General features: G+C 37.8%; 1 protein-coding gene across 9 annotated transcripts in view; it reads right to left on the reverse strand.

Annotated features, from left to right (window-relative positions):
• PCLO (piccolo presynaptic cytomatrix protein) overlaps positions 1–22,266 on the reverse strand; it is a 339,690-nt gene that overhangs the window by 301,458 nt on the left and 15,966 nt on the right. For all 9 annotated transcript variants that reach the window (XM_027883653.1, XM_027883652.1, XM_027883655.1 and 6 more), the window contains exon 3: positions 17,743–19,128. In XM_027883653.1, coding sequence (XP_027739454.1) covers positions 17,743–19,128 — 1,386 coding nt within the window. The remainder of the gene's footprint in view (positions 1–17,742; positions 19,129–22,266) is intronic.

Below are 22,266 nucleotides of genomic sequence, written 5' to 3' on the forward strand. Positions count from 1 at the left end.
AAAGGTTTACGTTACTATATGCTATGTCAAACCCCAAACAGCACTGTAAAGCACATATTTCCATATATCTTTGCATTTGCTAGCTTTCTTCCAAAATATTCCTGCATACAGTGTTTGCAATAAGATTATGGCATGAGAGTAACCAGCTACATACATGGAACAGGATGCCTGGACCTCTGAACTCTGAACTAGCACTGTAATTAGACAGGCCACAAAGAAGGAATTTATAAATACTGCACAGCCATCTGTCTAGGAAAAGGGAAGCTTACTAGGATTGAAACTGGCAAGGGACATCAAGGGCAACAAGAGTAGTTTCTATGCTAGAAACATGCAAGACAAAGTCTGGACAAGAGAAACATGGGCCCACTGCAAAAGGGTGAATATAGAACACCCTGGGTACAAAGATGAGGGAAACAAGTTTGTTCAGTGTGGAGAACTCTGCTTCAGGAGACTAACAGAAGCCTGACAGTACTTTCAAGGAGATCACTGAGAAGACAGAGCCAGGCATTTCAAAGCAATGCCCAGCGAGAGAATAAGATACTTCAGACAGAAATTTAAACTGAATATAAGGAGAACTTTTCTCACCTTTTCAACCTTTTTGAATAATTTGAATAGGTTTTCCACAGATGTTATGCAGTCTCCATTCTTAGAGGATTTCAAAACTAGATGTAATATAGTCCTGATCAATCTGGTGTGGTCCACTGACCCTTCTTGAACAGGAGGTTGGACTAGATAACCTACTGATGTCCCTTCTAACCTCAGTCAAACTTCAGTCATTCTGTGTCTGCAATTTAAATGTCTGTGCTAGTTGTCTAACATCCCATTATAGTCAGTAAGATTTAGTCAATACGGTCAATGGACTTTAGTCAGTAATTCATATGACCAAGTGTAGTTGAATCACATTACTTCATTAAATATATTGCTTAACGACTGCTAAGTAAAGTTAACCCTCATCATCTTGACCAGCTGCAGCTGTTCACACCGACTCCACCATGAGCTCCCCCATTATGGTTAAAATATCAGTTTTCAAACACAACTCTTCCCATTCTAAAAAAAAAACCCCAAACTCTGAAGTGTCAGAGCCCTGAAAATACAAACCTTGTTTTTTCAGAGAAAGTCCAGCCAGCTCTAGGAAAAATTTTTGGTACAGATTTACCTAAAGAAATACAGGAGCTAAAGTTCTGCCCTTAGTGGTGTCTGTTACAACGTGTGCATTAAGGGTGACATGACACAAAGATCACAAAGCCTCTTATCCCTTTCACCCCCATATTTGATGTCCCCAACCATGAGTGACATTAGCTGTAAGTGTCAGAGCCCTGAGTACACCAACAAGCTCCAGTTTCTCCGTCCAGTCTTACATCACCTTTCTGTGTACACCTCCTCTTCCCTTGCCACAGGTTAGGCACTTGGGTTAGAGGTCTGCTCTAATAGGATGCTGCTGTGTAACTCTGGATGAGATCTCTACAGAGATCCAAGCTGTGGGAAAACTGCTGTGAGAAGCTCCACCTGGGGCTTCTACTCATTTAGCCTCCATTGGGCACTGCACTGAATCCTCTGTCCTGCTGTATTTACATTGTCTTTGGTTGTACCCTGTTCATGTTGGTCTTACCTTGCTTACTTGACCTTTAGGCTCAACCTGAAAACTGCCTAATGACTGCAGACTTCATTGGCAATCGTGAACCAGAATGTTGGTAACTTTGTTACTGTCACCAATCCTGCTCTGTGTGCCCTGTTCAAACACTGTTGGACTGCACACCTCACTAGTGAGGTCTCGCTGTCACCCTCAGCTCTCTTATTTACAGAGCCTGGTCATGTTGACAGCTGACAACAACTGACAGCAAAGGATTCTGTAGCATCACCACTAATACAAATGGAAGCATAAATGATCAATCTACATTAGCACTAACTCAGACTCTTGGTCATCTTATTGATTTATTCAGCAATCTATAGAGCCACAGGTGCTCTGCAAAGTGCAACTTCAACATTTATGCCCTTAGTATGCTCTTTAACAGTACTTTTCTTCAAGATGCCATTCCTCCAAATCCTTCCTCCAACTTCTAATTTTTTCCTCCTCCTTGCAATAATATGCATAGACTAAAAACACTTTTAATATATTTCCTTACATTCTAAGTCAACACAGCACGTTTCATGTAACTCCCATTATCCTCAAAAAAAACCCTCGCTCATTTAGGAAAGCCTGAGAAGATTAAAAAGGTACTGAGCAATCATCCAGAAGTGTCTATGGTACATTTTCTGGATTTTGCTGTAGCAATTATGGGTATGGGGCTAAAGTTCCTAATCACAAAAAAAAAAAAAAATATTTTCAAAAGTTCTACATCTACTCACTAAATCTTTGGCACATAGAAACAGAGCAGTACCACGAAAAACCAGCATGCTTCACTTTAAGTGACTGTACCACGTTAGTCACCTTCCTAAAAGATTTCATTCATCATAATGGTCTTTACTCAGGAAGAATGTAATTTGTCAGCTGTTTTCTTAATAAGCTTTTTCTTTCTTTTTAAGTAGCTCAGTCAGGCGAATTGAGCTCCTTATAGAATAAGTCACTCCTTTAAAGGAGTGAAACACAGCAGCACCTTACCCATAGGTGGAAGGCTGAAGTACATCAGATTAGTCATGAGAAAGTTTATTATTTGCAAGACTAAGTAGATCAGATGACTCATGAGAAAGTTTATTACTTGCAAAACTAAGGCTTGAACTGTTTCCAAAATTGCCTGCAAGTTGTTGTAAATTTGGAAAAATACTGTTCAGGGTTCTACTGCCATCCATACCTTTGAATGTATCTGGAAGCAACTACTAAAGAGAGTTGAATTTTCTCACTTAGCTAATTAGTTTAGAGGATGAAGCTCTAAAATCCTAAATGCACTATGAAAGTATATCCCTGGAGACAGAAAGCAAGCATTTAAACCAGTATTTAGTTCTGCTTCTGTTAGTTCTTAAGGCTGAATTGTTTCAGTCGCATCCTGTCAGACAATACTATCTATTAAAACCAACAAACATATTTCTATCGATTTGAACAGTAACTAATTGACCGATGCCAGCCTCTCTGAAATCAGAGTAATTTCCAGCAGCTCTTGAGAGGTAAATCATGGAAAATTACATTTATGTTACCTACTTGATTAATTTTGAGACTTCTAAAAGACATCACTGAGACTTTCTTTACTTCAGCTACCTCTCAAATAGACACGAAGAAAACAGTTTTAAGAGCCTGAGGAGCTTCAGTTGCATGGCAAAAGAAAGATACCTTCTTTCTCTTAGTGATGGCTTGCTCTTTTGCCCCAGTTCAGCTAATATAGTTCATCTTGTAGTATTTTGTAATCATCCTTTTTTTTCCCCTTAGAGCTTTAATGTCTCCAAAAGGGACTTACACAGCAGAAATCATCAATAGAAATTTCAGATCAATCAGAATTAGGTGAAGAAAATACATGATGTTTCGGGTCACAGAAATCTGATCCAGTATCCGTCTTAATTAGGTAACACCATCTCACTTATTTTTACTAACAGTCTGTCTATGGAAGTTCTATCACCCTATTAATCATATCATACGCTCCAATGTCTTGTCAAAACAAAATTCTTGTAACTCCTTCCGTTATCTCACCTTCCACATTACTTCAATAGTCTTGACAGGACTATGGTGACAGACAGCTTGTCACAAGAGTAGGTGCTGCAGAACTCCTGCAGGGGTAAAGTGCATCAACTTCTCATGGGCCAACAAATAGAGAAGAAATTACTTGTGCTGTGCTTTCCCTTTCCTTTCATACACACCCCATAATAGCTTAAGCGCATCTGTCTAATTTAGAAGCTGTTGGTTCCATGACTTTTCCACTTGTGATGAAAACTGAGAAAGTTAAGACAATTCTCCTGGCAAGCACCCTCCATATAGTACTTACAGATTCATCTTTTCATTTTAGTAACTTCCCGTAGAGAGAAGTTTTAAAAATTGGATAGTTTTAGGAAGGCCTTTCCTCAAGAATATATTTCAGGAACTTCATAACCAGGGAAAACAGCTGATTAATTGAATTGATCACTGAAATGAATATGATCACTGAAATCCGTTCCTGTGACTCACAATCTGCGTGACTTTCTACCTTCATCTTTGTAGGTTTTGCATAATTCAAACATACACTGCTTTGACTTGCCTCACTTGAAATTACATGAGTGCTCATTTGGGGTCTGAATCAAGGACTTTATGAAAATGGACCTCCTGTATTCTTTCTATACACTACAAGGTCTTTGATTTTATTCTGCTCATATATAGATAAAGCCTTCAACATTGGGCATCCAAGCATTTAATAGATCAGACTCCTGGCCTTTTCAACTAAACAAGGAAAAAAATTCACCAAAGTTAAAAAGAAATAGTGATACAGTAAAGATTGAGAGTCTTCATTGGAAACCAAATGGCTTACAAAACACACATATAAATCTTTGAATTAATCATTTGTAATTAATCTTTGCACCTCCCTACATTTACTCCATCAAATGTATTCCAACCACCATAAAATCCAATATGCAAAAATATACACACCATCTGCAGACACATAAGGAAGTGATATACAGTATGAAACTATGCATTTGAATCTCTGAATACTTCCATTATGTTTTATGATGCTAAGAATAGATAGCAGAGGGATGGAAGCCCAAAACTAAATCATTACACAGATAATTTAAGAGGCCTTCTTTTTAATACTTGCATAGGAGTAATTCCATCTGCCATATTCTTCCATGCTGAAGCACTGGCTTCTGGTTTGGTATATTGAGGAGATAAAAACATAACTGCAAGGAAATACACTTTTTTTACAACTGGAGTTATTACTTTTTATTACACTAACTTGCAAATAATCATCTTTCTGTCAGCACCTTCTTTCCTCTTGCCTTGTTTCATTTCTCTTAATATTTTAAAAATGGATATTACTCTTTGTTAATCAAACATGTTCACACAGATCACTATCAAGTGCAAAACAGGCAATAAGAAAAACTGCTTTAAATGGCTGAGAGTTACAGGTGGAGAAAGGAGAATGACACTAAAACAGTGTTTCAAACACAAAATTCAAGATGTATCTCTACTCAGACAGATTTAGTGCAACAGAGTTGAAGTCAAGGACAGAGAAATAAGTGATGCCAAGGAAACAGCAGATGAGATCTATCAACAGAAATAAATATTTTTATGTGAACAGAAACTGTACATGTAAGGTACATTCAAAAACATGAAAGGACTTAGAAGGTGTACCAGGGGAACAACTAGTTTCTAACAATTAGTACCTGACCCTACTTTATCAGCAAATACACATTTTGTACTTTGAAATTCAAAGTATGACCTTAAAACAGTGTCAATCTACTGGTATTCTTTTTTCTTTTTAATTAATGAGTGGTGTAAATAAGATTCCAGTGCATAAAGACAGGAACCTGTGCAGAGGAAACTGAATTGCCATTGCAAGGGCACTTTGATCTCGTCCTGTTTTCTTCTACAGACACAAAAGTTTAGTACTGAAAGGAATTAAATGTTTTTCAATTCATTTTTCCATGATTCCTCACAGACAATGAAGTCACTTTCTATACAACCTGTGTAAGCAATAGGAAAATAATTAAAAGGAATATTAATCCCCTGCAATACAGACAGAATTAATCCAAATCATAAGGATAGGACTAGTCAATTGGAATAAAGCAAACTGAGAGAAAATGCTGCAACCACTATCATAGTTTCAGATTCAAAAAGAAAATTAGAGTGAATTTTCCTAGGCGTATATATCCTGCATGTTGATGAAGATACAAGCATCTCACACTGGTTCCTATCATAATTATAATATATCAATAATTATTTGCTACTGATTATGAATAAGTGAAAAAGTGGAATTTATAACAACTGCTCTAGTAGAATTTCATTCTAGTGAAAATACATCTATTCTGATGTCATATCCTTGGGTCTAAAAGGCAAATGATTACTTATTTTTGAATAACAAGTTTAGATCAAAAAATATAGATTATGTGTTTGTAGAGAATTATTAATTCTACATGGACAAATCATCCAAACAAAACATTAGGAGCATGAAACACCTCATAAATCCTATTAGAACATAGGGATTAACTGTTTTCACATTCATAAAGGTTCAGAAAATAGATAATTACTGAAAAAAAATTTCATTTCAGCATACTTCAAAGCCCTGTAAATTACAAGGTTTTTAGAGCCTCATACTTTACAAAATGCATATACTGATTCAAGATGCAACAACAGAAGTTATGCAACTGGAAAATCAGTTACTAACTAATGAAGGCACCTAATTAACCCTGCATTTCTTTGTCCCCCACCGCCTTGGAATAAAAAGAGACACTTAAAAAAATCAAAGTCTTTAATGTTTAAGATCACAAGAAGGAGCCCCATAGTTAATACAATAGCAACACCTCTTTCAGTACATCCAGAAAGGAGGTTGATTTATGGGGAGGTGAAAGAAAACAGAAAGTGGCATTTAGGTGACCAAGTTCCAGACATAAAGACCAGGTGCAAAATTCAGTTCCTGGAATATCATACGAAATTTTAGCTCGGATCCTGTGCTAACCATTCCTTCTCTCCACAACAGTATGTATACCTTTTACTACTGAACTTGTTAATGTAACTTGAAGAAGTCAATATACACCTGCCATGGAGATGATCTGCTAGAACATGTATTTTGTAGAGATATCACAGTAATTTGAAATCTGCACTTTATACCTTTGGCCAGAATCATGGGCTGTGTAAAGTTCACTGTTTTACCATGACTAGTGGCCAGTTTAGAGTCAGTATTCCTTAGAGTGGACTGACTGGGATTTCCTCTGGACCCTACCACCTTCAAAAATGTCTGTAAGTTGTGTTTACAGCAAAGTCCTTCACCTCATCTGCTGGCACATGTGTTCCGTGCCCTTGAGCAGGGTATGAAAATAAGGGGAATAAATAATCAGACAAAAGACACGCTTGAACACTTGCAATGTCCTGGGTTGCGTTAGTTCAGAGCATCGCTAGCAGGTCTAGGGAGGTGATTATTCCCCTGTACTCAGTAATGATGGGAGACTGTTTTGTCCAGTTCTTGGCTCCCCAATAAAATAAAGACATGGAAATACTGGAGCGAGTCCAGCAAAGGGTCATGAAGATGATTAAGGGACTGGAGTACCACTCACACAAGGAAAAGCTGGGAGAGCTGGAACAGGTTAAAAGGAGACTGGAGAAAAGAAGGTTTAGGAAAGGTCAGTCAATGTATGTGAGTGAAAAGAAGATAAAGTCAGTCTTCTCAATGGTATCCAATGAATGGACAGAAAATTCAAATGAGCATGAATTCAAATATTAGGCATTTCAGTCATTCATTTAAGTTCATTTGAATTCAATTCATCATTTAAATAACTATTCATTTAAGAAAATATTAAAGAAAAATTAAGGAAGGTGGTCAAAGGTTGTCTAAAGAAGTTGTAGATTCTCAATATCTGGAACCACTCAAACCCTAACTGGCCCTAAGAAACCTTCTTCAACTGACCCTGACTTGGGTTGATCAAGATGATCTACTCTGATTTGTAGGTGGAGAGAGCTCCACCCTGCCCAATACAGGTGCTAAAGACACACAGATACTTAAAACATCAAATATATCTTCACTGCATCCTGGAAAGAACAAGGAGCAAACTCAAATGTGCCTAAGAAACTCATTAGGGAAAGTGGATCATGCCTCAAATCAATGCCTGGAACAAGCCAATTCACCATATAGAAATGTATGAAACTTTCTTGATTCCAGTTACCAACAGCATACAGAAGAAAGGAAAGGAAGGGAAGAGTAAGAATGTCACTGAAGCCTCTAATTATGTCTGTACCTAATTATAACACATTATGGATTCAAACACAGGTTCCTTTAGCCACATTGCGCACTGTACCTCGTCAAAAAACGTTGACCAGATTTGTCATTTGAAGGGTGACAGAGCTCTAACACAATCCTTACAGGTCTGAAGAAGAAGCTGCCCAGCTAAAGTATTTAAAAGGATGCCAAATCAAATAAGGGATTATGTTTTGATCAGGAGATCCTTCTGCTGATAGCTGATATAGAAGCAAAATGGCAGTGCTCTTTCCCTTTAGACGTCTGGGATAACAGTGTAATTGAGTCCCAGCTATACTGGGCACATGACTTTAAAAATTCACTACACAGCACAATACAAGTGTTCTTGGCTCAGACAAAACAGCAGCGCATTGTAGGTCAACACAAAGGTGCACCTACAGAAGCCTGCAAAAGAGGTGGTTCTGTTTAACTTGCTCTGTAATGAGTACAAAGCCTACACTTTCCCAGTCTTGCAAATGTCATACCAGGACATCAACCTTCAGGCACCTCAGGTGGATACAAAACTGTACTTTAAAAAAAAAAAAATCTAACCAGAATTTTGTTTTATTCAGAGTTCTTGCCTTTCTATAATTAAAACTAAATACTACAAAAATGCAAATGCTTTCAGAGATAGTGCTGAAACTTTAATCCAATGTCCAGTTCTGACTGTAAAAGAAAATAGAAAACAACTCTGTTACAAAACACTAAGAAAACAGTTGCCAAAACGTAGAACATGTTGAAATTTTACTGGTTTATCCAATTTTCAGTGTAAAAATGACTTTTGAGCAAACAAAATCTTTCGGGCACATTTCATTACAAAAATATTTAAGAAATAAAAAATATTTCAAATATTCATTCAAAAATAACAAGTATTTTTTCCACTGTAATTAAAAGCAAGAAGAGAGCATCTGAAGCTGAGTATGTGCCCAGACTGGTTTTGATGTACAATGGCAGAGTTTAATGTCTCAGTGAAAATTCCTACTGAATTTCTGTGGGAAAATAAAATTTATATAGATACTTAAGGGTTGGTTTGTTGGTTTGGGGGAGGGTGGGGATTAGGAACAGCCATATCTGACATCTTTTCCAGACAATAAAGTTATTAATATCACGCTCTAAATGTACAAAAAGATAGTTACTAACTGTATCCTGAAGACAATGAGCTATGAGCTTGTCAGCACTCAGAAAGAAACACAATGGCTTTATGTTTTCATGTTATATAAAAGGGAATACACAAAACTTAAGATCAGTTACAGAAATGACACTTGACAACTACTGATGAGGGTCAGAGTTACGTCACCCTCTTCAATGTACTCCTGTATTTGCAAATTTTTGCAATTATAAGAATGCCATTGTAAAACATTGTAAAACAAACAAAAATTATAAGAATGCCATTGTAAAACAAACAAAAACAACATATTCTTCATGGATATGTCAGGAAAATGTTCCGAAATCTTAAAAAAAAAAAAAATTAAACATTATAAATACACCTGCAGGCTTTAGCACAATTATTCAGGTAACCACTAGACACAAGATCTTTTCAAAGAAGTAGCTATATGCCTTAACGCAGTATATTTAAGGACAAGATTTCCTATGTTCAATTTTTAATCTCTGTACATGACAGCTGGACCACTTCCAATATGAAGGCTGTTTGCTAAGGCAAAAAAGGAAAAAAAAAAACAACACAAAAACCTAAAAGAAAATCCAACAAAAACAAACCCAAAAGATTACTAACCTAGAAATACTAAAAACAGAAGACCACCAGATGGTCTTTCAAGTCTTGTCCTTACAAGCCTAAGTTACCTCACTGTCTGAATAATTTCATTAACCTCCAAAACACAGATGGAAAACTAATGCACCTCATCATTCCTCTCAGTGAGTGTTCTGGTCTAATATAGCCTACTGGCTTTTACTTTTCTTCTAGTGATGCAAAAATATTTTATTTTCACTCTGACTCAAGAGCATTTTGTGCAAAATTCAGTCAGAATAGTTTAGCAGCAGCTAATCCCCCTCTTCAACATCAGTCTGTGACCTCCTGTTTGAAATGCTGCTAGACAGCATCTCCAGCAGCTTACCAGCATGAATCTAATCGCCTTTCCTCAACTATATAATGGCTTAGGTTCCCCTCAGCCTCCATCCTTACTCTTAGTAATACTGGAGAAATCAATTTATTAGATAAATAACATTAAATCTAAAGCCAGGTTTGTTCTAATTCTGGTCCACTGAACTATATAAATTTCAGAAATATTAAAAATAACTACTGGCCACTGTCTCTTCCATTACTCAGGGAGAAATATTGCTGTGTAGAATACAAACAGAATCAGGGAAGTGTCCCATCTTGGTCACTTTTTTTTTCTTTCTTTACATCTTAAGGTTTAATTATTTTTTCTGCTGGTCACACCTCATGCAAACAGTTAAAATTAATTACACTTGTGCAACCCCATTAAGTTTAAAATTACCCCATAGCAGTGGCAAACAAATGACTTTTAGACTTTCTTTGTGCAGAACATTGAACTTTCTTTACTAATATACTGTCATGGTGTGACAAACATTCTGCTTCTGTTCGGCAGAAACAGGACAAGAAATTTTCAACATAAGCAGGAATTGGAACTTAACTGCTGTAACAACATGAACAGCTTTGTTCTGCAAGAAATGAGATCATAAAATGTTTGCAAATGTTTAAATTGACAGTATATGTCATTTTATATTTCAGTATATATATGTATTTTCAGAATTTTATTATTACAATATCTATCTGTCCTATTACAGTCAATACATTAACAACTATCTCAGGGAAAATATCCTGTTTTCAGATAAATAAAATCCTCACATATATTTCAAAATGCTATTACAGCATTTGTTCCTTGAAAGAGCATCAGCTCTTCATATTTCTGGACTATTAAAAAAAAATCATTTGAACCCCCCCCATAGGTAATTATCAGAAGATAATCAACATAGGGTTTTAAAAGAACTCTATGCAAGGGTTCTTATAAAAAGTAAATGCTTTATATTTTTATGATCACACAAGTTATGACAGTGTCTGCACATACCATTAATGTGATCAGATAGTATGCAACATCTTATTAAGATGTCTCACCTGGGCACCAAAAAAAAAAATCAAGGCACTTAACATCTATAAGATTTTATCTCCTTGCTTAAGAAAATCCGGAAGTGGGTCATTGGGGCTTATATTGAAATTAACTAAATCTCAAACCAATATTTAAAGCCTCTAAATTAAGCCTTTTTGTTTCTCAATAAAACATGAACAGAAAAATTCAAACAACATCAGCTTAGCTTTCAGAAGACTTCTTCCTCATTTAATAATGGGACACCAACCAAATTTCTAATGAAGTAACAGAGAAGAAAATCACCTGGCTCAAGGCCAGGTCAGTAATTTTCCTGAAAATCCGTTTAAGATTTTTGACTTCAATTTGACCCTCTCTAATACTAGTCTATAAACTATCTGCAGAAGAAAAAAGGAAGCCACACACCAGAATCAACACTGAAAGCTCTGCATTAATTGCTCATCTAAGCATTTTATCTTTCAAAGATGCAAGAGCATCTAAAGATGGAATAAATATATACAGGTAAAGAAGTCACTGCACATGAATTCCAAGTGGATGAAAAACAGCCAGCTAGACAGGAGCTGTGTGTGCCAGCAGCAGTGCTGCAGTAAACATCCCTTTGGATTTCACACCATCAATGGCCATTACCAACATTAATAAAAGCCATCTGGCCTTACATGGCTTTATGTCTATACCTATTGTTGGTTTCAACAGAGTTCTTCATTCAGAGAGGTAATTTGGAAACTTTTAGGGACTAGAATAAAGGAAACAAACAGCAGGCAATTAATCATGATAATAGTGCTTCCAAAGGTCACCCTATTACTTTGAGCAATGATACCAATCTTCACTCCTCAAATTTAATTCCAGGGGAAAAAAATTAATCCCTAATCTTTTGGTCATAAATACTGAAAAGGAAAATTAACACGAGTGCAATCTTGTAACTAATGTTTTGACTTGCAACCACATTAATCTAAGAAGCCTTGTTTTCAAATACTACCCGCATATAATCATGTTCAGAAGTGACCATCAGAACTTGACTGCCAAAAAATGAAACTGCGTTAGTGTATAACTGGTTCTGGACTGAGTAGCCCAACTGAAATGCAGGACATCTGTTCAGAGAAACTTGTGGGAAAGTACAGATGCTTTCATTTCTCTCTGCAGTGATGGGGAATTCAAAAACTATCACAGGACATCTATTAAATAGCTTTTTTGGATGCAGTGGCTCACTCTTGATTTCATTTCCTCTGTTGAAACTCAAGAGTGCAAGCTTGTGGGATTTTGAAGGAAACGGGGAGACAAGAAGCGTGGCTGTAGCATCCCAGTAACAGCCCTGAGCTGAGGATGGGAGTCCTGGAGTCACGTCTATTTGCAGATTTGTATTTTGCATATAATATTAGTGGAGAGCAAATAAACTTGGCAAACCACCACCACATCTTAGTTGACCATAAGCAGGTTTTGTTACTTTTATTAAGTAAAGTAGCTGTAGCTGATCTGCTTAATGCCAAGAATTATTGCCTTTGGGTGAACTATTCTCAAAGACACACCAACATCAGACCCCAAAAGAGGTTTCATCTCATATCTGGACTCCAAAGAGGTTTAACAGGAGCTAGACACTGCTCAAAAGGAACAGATAAAGCCACGTGCAAGAGACACAAGTTCAGGCCTCTGGAAAATCATCAGTTCAAAGCTGGATTTTTCGCAATACAGCTTTAGCTGAGGCATCAGAGAAGAACAGAAACTCTTAATGTACTTAAAAGTATTATGGACAAATTAAGTCTGTCTTTAAGTATGTAAACACTTCTGAAAATAGGAATACCAGAAATCTAACTCTGTTGATGAAACTTAAGCTTTTCAGCCTTATTTGAAAAGTGAATTCAGACATTATATTTTTTTTAAGTATATTTCTCTATGTTCAATTTTGACTAAATCATCCATCAAAGGGTCACTCCATATTAGCCCTTCCATTCTGTATATACACAATATATGTGCTTTACAGGATAAGTGGAAGAGGTGAGTCATTCTGCTGTAAAAAATATTTCCACTTAATTTTTTTTTCTATTATGCATATTGAATTAGTTTAACAGGAGAAGGGTACCTCATTTGAAGTTAAATTAATTTCATTCTGACAGTCAAGAAATACAGTGGCGTTTTTATCATCTAACATGCACTCTGTTTTTCAATGCCAGATTTTATCTTTCAAAATCATAATTAGCAGCAGTTTTACATTTTCTCAATTATAAAGAATTATCATTTAAAGGAAATATTTCCATAAATTTTAGGGAGTACATTGAGTTAGACTATTATTTTCTGTTTTATTTAGCCACTGTTATTCAATAATAAAAGCATTCGCTCTCTTACAACCAAAATTTTAAAAGGATCTTTAAAGGGAGAGGAAGAAGCAGAGAAAATAAATTATGCAATTGAAAAGAGTGGTTGTTTTTCTCTTGGTATCTTTAGTGCAAATTCTTCTTCACTGTGTTTCCCAGACACCATCTGTTTCCAAAACAACCCATCACCAAACACAAGAGAGGAGATAGAGATTTCTAATAGAAGTTAAACCTGCCAATTTGCAGAGTGGTCTGAGGTTTGGCAAGTAGGAAATACATGACAATACAGAGTTGTTAGTTAATTAAAGATAGCCAGTGTGTGTCACCTCAAGTGATGCAGTACACCATTTTAGGGATTTTCATTAGAATAATAGATGGATTATTACTTTATAATGTTGCTGCATACTTGCTTTAAAAAGTCCAGGGCACATTTGGTCATTCAATAGCAGGGTTTGATTCACTTAGTATAGGTTTGGGGGTTCTTTCAATTACTGTTCTAAAGCCTACTTTCAAAGCTTGAAAAATGGGTTACACTTGCTCAGGGCCTCACTCCATTGGCAATTATATATCAGTGAGATTTTGGAAAAACAGAATCTAGCAGAATTATTTACATCAGGGACTCACCTGAAAAAAGATTAAAATATAAGAATATAGATTGGACAGGAACCATCAAGTTTTATAGATTTCTGCCATCGTATCCATCCATGTCAAACAATTTCATACAGGCTATATTTGCTATAATAAATATATTAAGAAACATCACTCCAAAATTGTTTATATCATCTATTATGATTACATCTTCTTCAAAACAATCCTTAGCAAGTCAGAGATTTGATGCCTTTTCTGCCCTTCCCCAGTCCTCCCTGTCTCTCTCCATCATTCAAAACAATTCTCTCCTTTCTGTAGCCCCAGTAATTTATTTCACACATGGAACATTCTTAACCTCAGAGTACCTTTCCAGATAATTCTATAGCTATCAGTAGACTAAAAAGTGCTTCTGTTATTCCCTTGGCAGTTCTATTAGATTAAATCCATTAGCACACTCACATATACACACATCACATTTTCAGCTCTTCCTGTTCATAACACGTGACTCTATTGTTATCTTTCCATCTTGCACATACAGATTCTAAAAATCTGGATAGCTTATTTTTTCATAGCTTAGTTTTTAAATCATTTTGTTGTTGTTGTTGTTCTTATTTTTTTATTACTGCATTTATTTATCACAGGTTCTAAATTCCTGACCCTGTTACCTCAACATACTTAATTACATTACAGGCAACCATCTCCGCTCCTGTTCAATATTCTGAACAGCTTCACTGAGTTTTAAATGCACAAAATGGTCGTTGCCACACATTTCATTTCTGGCTTCAGCAGTTGCGATCTTGTGCTTTGTTACTAAAAATAGAGCTGCTTCCAACTACCTGAGCTGGAAAGCTAATTACAGAGCTGGTAAACAGTGCTCCTCCCCATTGAGCAAATGGCAGAATAAGGAGTCTGCTAATGCACTAGAGTTCCCATGGTCCTGTGGGTCTCTGAAATCTATCAAGTGTCATTTATTTAATCATTTGTGGCTGTTTGCATCATGGATAAATTACCATTTAAGTAAATAACTGTTTGACTGTTGGATCAACAAATCAGGGAGAAAAAGAACAATCAGCCCAATTTAGAAAAAAGTATTCTAGCCTAATTCTCTGCTTGCACAAACAAGAACAATTTCCCTGAATTAAATAGCACATTGTTGATTTTGACTAGGTAAGAGTCTAGTTCTTATTTCCTGCAGTAGAGAGGTTATTAGAGGACTGACTGCAGCAGCTTAAAGACTTTTTTGAAAGTTATTTTTGTCACACACAGGCAAGAACAAACAACTGCCACTGTAAGAAAGCACTTGTTCCCTTAAAAAAACCCTCAGCCATGTCTGCAGTACAGCAGCACACTGGCTGGAGGAAATTCTCTTCTGAGAGATCTTAAGGTAGAAGTGCTCATGGGGTTTAGATGCACCTCTGCATTTGGCAATGAAACACTGATTTCCCTGTTCCACGGGACTGATCCTTACCATGCAGCCCAATAAGAGCTTTGTTGGCAACAAGGGTTCAGCCACCACTTGGTCAATAAAACTCAACTCATTTTCAGCCATTACTGAGGCAACAACACGTAGACAATACATAAATAACTATTAAAATAACTGTGATACAGCTGTAGACCCAAAGAAAAACTAATATATCCATTATGTTTGTTCATTCTAAACCCCTTCTGGGGTGAAGAGGGCACGTAGCTTCTGGAATTATATTTTTTCTTTGAATGCAGCATACAGGAATAAAAGAATTAGGTAGAAAACCATCAGAAAGACCAATTTTTAAAAGCCTTTCTATTCCTTCATAACCCCCAAAGAAATAAAGACACAAGTAAATAAAATCTCCAAGATTGTACTCAACAGATAGAAGAATTTGGTGGAGGAAAGGAGTATGCAAGTGAGCATAAACTGCTGGCTTGTCATCATGTTTCTGTCAAGTAAGAGGTATATACAGGGCATCCAGGGACAGAATTTCTATCTGAGGATAAACACATCATTTACACAGCTCATTTGGGAGAGGAGAGGATGAGCTCCCTTTTCTGTCTCCAATCTTTATGACGAGGAAAGCTGGGATGTCTTCAGTCAAACAAACCACCTCCCGTTGTAAAGGAAAAGTAGGTTGCCATTTTTTAGCAAAACTTAGTGGAAAAAAAGAAGGCAGAAAATGGGGCAGAGGTGGAAATGTGTAATGGAGAAAGAAAATGCAAGCAAAGACAAAAAAGAGGAAAAGAAAAGTGTAAGGAAGTCAGAGTCTAAAGAAAATCAATCAGTTTCAAGCTCTGTGTATCCAAAGAGTGGAAACAAGGAGAAAACCTTCTAACAGTAACAGTGATGGAAATAAAGAAACAGAGTACCAGCTTTTTCATCTTTAACAGAAGAAATCCAGGGAACATGACTGCAAACCACAAAGCAGTGCCATACCTAAGTCAACTCTGAAGAAGTCAAGTCATGCATTGGAACTTTCATAGTTGTCATTTGAGCACTGTGTTTCACCAGAACTGACACATCTCATTTCTGTGGTACTCCGTGTATGCACACCAGAGTCCCTCTGAGGAAAGTCATAGGTATTTTTCACATTTAAACACACTAAACTAAGTGTGTGTGTGTGTGTTTGTACGCATGCAGTGGGACAATGATGAATGAATGTGTGTGTTTGATGGTGCATATTCAGTGCATAAACTAAAAATCAATTGAATCCTGACTTTCAATCACTGATCACTCTTCCTGTGTTTTCAGACCTTTCCTTCTGACCTCAATGACCACAAAGACATTAGACAACATATTCATATATTTGATAAAATGTGCTTATTATAGAAGGACAAAGGCCTTTCAAATGATAGTATATTCCAGGAAATAATCTGCAAAAAAAGGCATACACAAACAACATAAGCAATATTTTTCCTGCAACCTGATATTTCTTCCAACATTTTTTCTCACCTTAAGGCAGAGATGCTATAATCTTTAACCCTGGGAGTAATTTTTCATGTAGTCATTCAAATTTCAAAGACAGAACATTGACAGCTACTGTCATGTGCTGCACAGACCAACTTACACATTTAAATTACCCACAAGTATTTTTAGGTGGTTTGCTTCTGTTGAAATAAATTTGCCAAAGTGATAGGGCAAGTAAAATATGCTTCTCAATTTCCACTGAGCTAGTAAAAAGTTTTCAATCTCCTTTCAAAAAAAAAAATTACAAGGGGAAAGGAAGAGGATAAAAATATAGTTTGTGAAGAAACTGTTGACAATAAGTTGTGTAATTCTTTGAAATATAAGTTGCTTCTCAGGCAGTAATGGAAAACGCACTTTCAAACTCACACTCCTTAATGAATGAAGTAACTTTGTAAACCTTGCATTGTTGCACCAAAAAATTACGTATTTCACCCACAGGTATCACTCAAACTTCAATCTTCTTAATGAGTATATCAGCATATACAAAGAGTCCAGAGCCAGAATGAGATTAATGGAATAAATTTAGGGATATATTGAGAAGGAGGGAAGGACAATAGCTAAGCATTAACATATTCCTTCATTCAGTAATTTTGTGTATCAGAGGCACTCATTAGAGAAGCACACATTACAACACTGAAGCATATGAAAAAGAACTTTATCCCATAGGAGACTGCAAGTACAGTGGTTTGCTGTGTCATAGTAGCACCACTTTCTAAAGAGCTCATAACCATATCTGTTATGTCTCAACACTCTAGCAACCACCTATACCAGACTCCCTTATATGCCGAAAATTCATCAGAAGTACTATCCAACAACTGACTAAATTTCATACAACACAGATACTTAATTTTAAAAGCCCTCAGGTCATAAAATACTCCAATTTATCTTGACAATTCAACAGCTAAAAATCAGCTACAAGCTGGTCTCCACAGCACAGGTAGCCTGCAGGTAAGAATACAGGGTAAATACAGATTTCATTGCCTTACCTCAGCTATGTGCGGCATTGGGTTAAATCCACAGAGATTGCACACAACCTTCTTGCACTCTGTACAGGTATTAAAGTTGGGGGGATCCTTAGAACCAATATTTAGTCCAGTTTTACAAAGGGGACAAGATGCTTCAGGCTGGCTGGCTTTCTCTGGTTCCGACAGCCCAGCAGGTTTCTTAGCTTCAGCAGCCTCAGGCTTACTGTCTTTAGCCAAACCACTTTTCTTCTCTGAACCAGATCCTTTAGTTGTTAAAACACTATCCGCTTTTGATGGCTCCGGTTTCTCAGTCGTAAGAGGCTTGGCTTCTTTCTTTGCAGGAACAGCTTTTGGAGGAGGCTGAGCCTGACCAGCCTCTTTGGGGGCTGCCTGAGGGGCTGGAGGCTGTGACGGAGGCTGGGGCTGCTTTGCTGCAGGAGCAGGTGGGGCTGATGTCTGAGACCCCGGCTGACCCGCTGTGGAAATTAAATTTGAGGCCTGGCTGAAGATTGAAGCTCCAAATCCAAAGAGTTTCCCAGTAACTGTTTCTTGTGGTGTTGTAGGCTGAGGCTTAGGGGCATCGGTGATGCCTCCCAGATTAAGGCTGAAACGCCTTGATTGCTCTGGAGTTTTCTGAGGTTGCTGCTGTGCTGGCACTGGCTTGGGTCCTGCCCCTGCTTGTGGGCCCTTGGGAGCTGGTTTGCTATCAGGCTTTGGGGCTGGTTTTGTTGGTAACTTTCTAGGATCATCTTTTGTTTGTGTTGGCTCAACAGGCTTTTGAGTTTTAGCATCTGGTCTAGCCGCAGGCTGAGACGCAAGCTTGGGGTCTGACTTCTGCCGAGACACCTGTGGAACAGGTTTGGAATCTGGCTTATCCCCAGCTGGACGTGTGTCCTGTGACGGCTTGGCAGGTTCTGGCTTTGGGGAATCTGTCACTTTCTGTTGAGTTGGTGGCGGTTTGGGACCTGCCAAGTCCTGTTTCTGCCCTGGTACTGCAGAAGTAGGCAAAGTGTCCGCCACAGGCTTCTCCGCACTGGGTTGTTTTTGCTTATCCTCAGCCTGCGTTGGCTTGACCTGATCAGACTTTGGAGTAGCATCTGTTTTCTGGGATGTCTCAGTGGGCTCTGTGTGGGGTTGTTTCGATTTTACAGGGGGAGACCCAGGCAAGGACGGTTGCTTTTTCTGTGGAAGGGTTTTTTTGGATTCTGCTGTCTGCGAAGGATCAGGTTTGGGAGAAACATCTTTCTTTTGAACTGGCTGTGGCTGGGGGGATGGTTTAGCTGCTGAAGGTGGAATGGGTGTCTTCTGTTTGGGTGGAGGTGGCTGTGGCCCGGGACCATGACCTGGTGCTAGGTCACCTCCTAATGCTCTTTGCATCTGGCAGTTTAAACAGAGCCATTCACTGATCTGAAAAAAAAAAAAAAAAAAAAGGTATTATAATTAGGATAAGACAAAGTTAATAAAATTAACACAATAACAGGCTATTCCAATGTATGGCTTGCTTCAGTATTTCAGACTTCTCTGTAAAAAGGGAGAAATAAAGTTTGCCGTTAACATGCTAAACTGATTATTTTCATTCTCCTCCACATTCCAGTGAGTCAAGCTATCACTGAGCCCATGATTCTAATGGCTTCACATTCAGTTTACACACAGCTGAATACTGGAGGATAAAAACCCAGCAAAATGAAAAAAAGGCATCGGAATTTCATAGGACCTAGCAGTGATTCATTTAGAGCAATGATTTGCCAGAATAATGACAAATGCTGCTAAAATAGTTTTAACTCATCAAGCCTGCTGACAGAAAACAATAATCAGAATTAAAACACAGTAAATGCATAATTATCTTTAAGCATACATCTATTGAGCTCAGCTTATGAACAGCTTATGCTTTTGGTAATGGTTTAAATTACAGAGCACAGGTATTGGCATTAATACGTATCCAATGAATTAGGCACAGAGTTGTGTTAATGGGCATCATGTACTACACAGATTTATGCTTTACCACCAATCTTAGAGGGCAAGTCTTCATTTGGAATCAGTGACGAGCTTTGCCTAAGTCCTGGTGGTATTTCAAGAGCCATAATCAGGCTTCCCAAAACATCGTTGTTATTAGAAGAAGTTTCTAGGGTAATTACTGAACCTTAGGATTAAAGGGTGGGCTCAGTTCCGCGCACACTGTGTCTCACCTAAAAAATCCAATGCGCAGGCTGGAAGGTGTAAAGACCTTCCCCGGTTCTTCGTTCGCGAAGAGACTGGCCAATATACAACACTATACTGTGCCTCATGCAATGGGCCCCTCTTTTCACACAGAAGAGAAGAAATAAGGCAAATAATGTATTTACCCAGGTTTCTCATCAATTATGGTACCTCTCAACTTCAAAACATTTCTTCTTCCCAAGCAGTATCACATGTGAGGGAAATCATATTTTCTAATAAGACAGAAAAACCCATCTTGACAATCAAAGCAAGGATCAAACTGCCTAAACCAACATGTGGTCACGTGCTATTTTCCACATTTTTTATCACCAGCAGAAACATTATAGGCTACAAAAATGCCATTCTCCTGTTCTTTAGTCTGTGTTAAACACAGGGTACCAGCTACAGCATCTGCAGGCACCACTGTATATTGTATTGTATTGTATTGGCCAGCCTCTTCGCGAACGAAGAACCGGGGAAGGTCTTTCCACCTTCCAGCCTGCGCATTGGATTTTTTAGGTGAGACACAGTGTGCATGGAACTGAGCCCACCCTTTAATCCTGAGGTTCATCTGCCGGGGCCAAGCACGCTTGGACAGTGGCAGCGAGGTCCTCAGGACGTAGATGGATTGCCTTACAGGGCTAACGAGCTCCATCTGCCCGGGGAGGGGCCCCGACCGGGAATCGAACCCGGGTCTCTGCAGTGACAGTGCAGTGTCATTTCCCCTAGACCACCGGGGGCTCCCATACATACATACAGAACATAGGTCTCTTTTCCCTTAAGGGTGAAGATTTCTGGATGCTGTTTCTCAGTCAGGTCTCGATGATTTTAGAGGTCTCCTATAAAATAAACCATTCTGTGATACTACGAAATCTTCACCATACATCATGGGACAAACCTGGAGGTACTACACGCAAAGAAAGATTCTGTGAGTGTAGTATCAGAGCTCAGTGGAAGGAAAGAGCTCTGATGCCGTGGACTGAGGCAATGAATTCATTATTTGAGTGTGCTTTGCCAGCCTTGTATTCTTCCAGCAGCAAAAATCTAAAGAGAACAGTTGGATGCAGCTCCCTAAAAGAGTTATTTCAATTATTCTGATAAAAACGGTATATATACACAGTCTGGAATACAAGCTCACTATTACTAAAAGCTTCACAAAAAGATGCCAAATTTTGGCCTCAGCTGTAAGTTCACAGTAATCAAGTTACCATTAGTAATAAGGCTGCTTTATCTTCCATTTTCAGTGCCATTTTTTTTAGGTTGTTTAAACAATTTTCTCGTCTACTCACAAACCACATAGCTAGTGACTGTTAAAAAGTGAAAAACTAAGACAAAACTGGAACACTCGTTTAAGGTCTACTTTGAATTATGGAAGGAATTAAGTTCAGACCTGCACAGACAACCTGAACAAGGATTACATTTAGCTTAACTCCATTTTGTTTGATTAGTGATCAGTTCCCCTATTTAAATTCAGCTATTAGTCTAATTTAATTAGATACATACTAATACCATTTCTGGACGCATTCTTAAGGGTAAGTGTAATCAAAGACCAGGCTATGACAGTTGTCTGGCTGTGGCAAAGTAACTAAGATTTCTTATTTTAGGGAGGTGGACTCCTTTCCACAGCAGAGAAAGACAGGATCCTCTGAGAAGCTTTTTAATGGGCCTAAGCCAGGAATGGCTTTCCCCTCAGTCCACAGAACTTTTACAGATATTTGGAAAATGCACTTCCCATCACGATTCACTGTTCTTTCTTCTTACTGACATGAAAACATGGCAGTAACAGGTGCCTACCTGCTCTCAGTCAGCTTCCAGAAAATCTAAATTTAAGTCATTATGACACCTTTAAGACCTCAAATGAAGTAGCTGTAGGGTTGGGTTGTGCTACCAAATGTTTGAATGATCCTGACGTTTAAGGCATCCAGATTCCAATTTCATTTATAAGCATTGAGGCTTGTCTTCAACATGTAGCTGGTGTAGTCTGACTCTGCTACCTAATTGAAGTCTAAACAAAAGTTAATTCTATGCTACAGCTTTCAAGACAATGTTGTGCAGAAGATAAAACCTTAACCCTCAGCCACAATTTTTTCCTACATGTGTATACATATATATATTTACACACATATGTGCATCCTTGGTATGAAACTGAAACCTTTAAAACTAAAATGAATTTGCTACTCTTACAGCTGAACTTCAGAATGGAAAAGGTAGGAAGTTTTACTTCACTGTATTATTTTTTAAATCTTTCTGATTTAAACATAAAATTCCTCCCATGCATTTTAGTGGGAGGAATTAAGTGCCAAAACCCTCAAGTCGTTACAGATTACATACATCATCTTCAAACAAATA

The sequence above is a fragment of the Empidonax traillii genome, unplaced genomic scaffold (assembly GCF_003031625.1).
Source record: "Empidonax traillii isolate 1590-97213 ecotype Southwest subspecies unplaced genomic scaffold, ASM303162v1 scaffold131:size1687323, whole genome shotgun sequence".
NCBI lineage: Eukaryota > Metazoa > Chordata > Aves > Passeriformes > Tyrannidae > Empidonax > Empidonax traillii.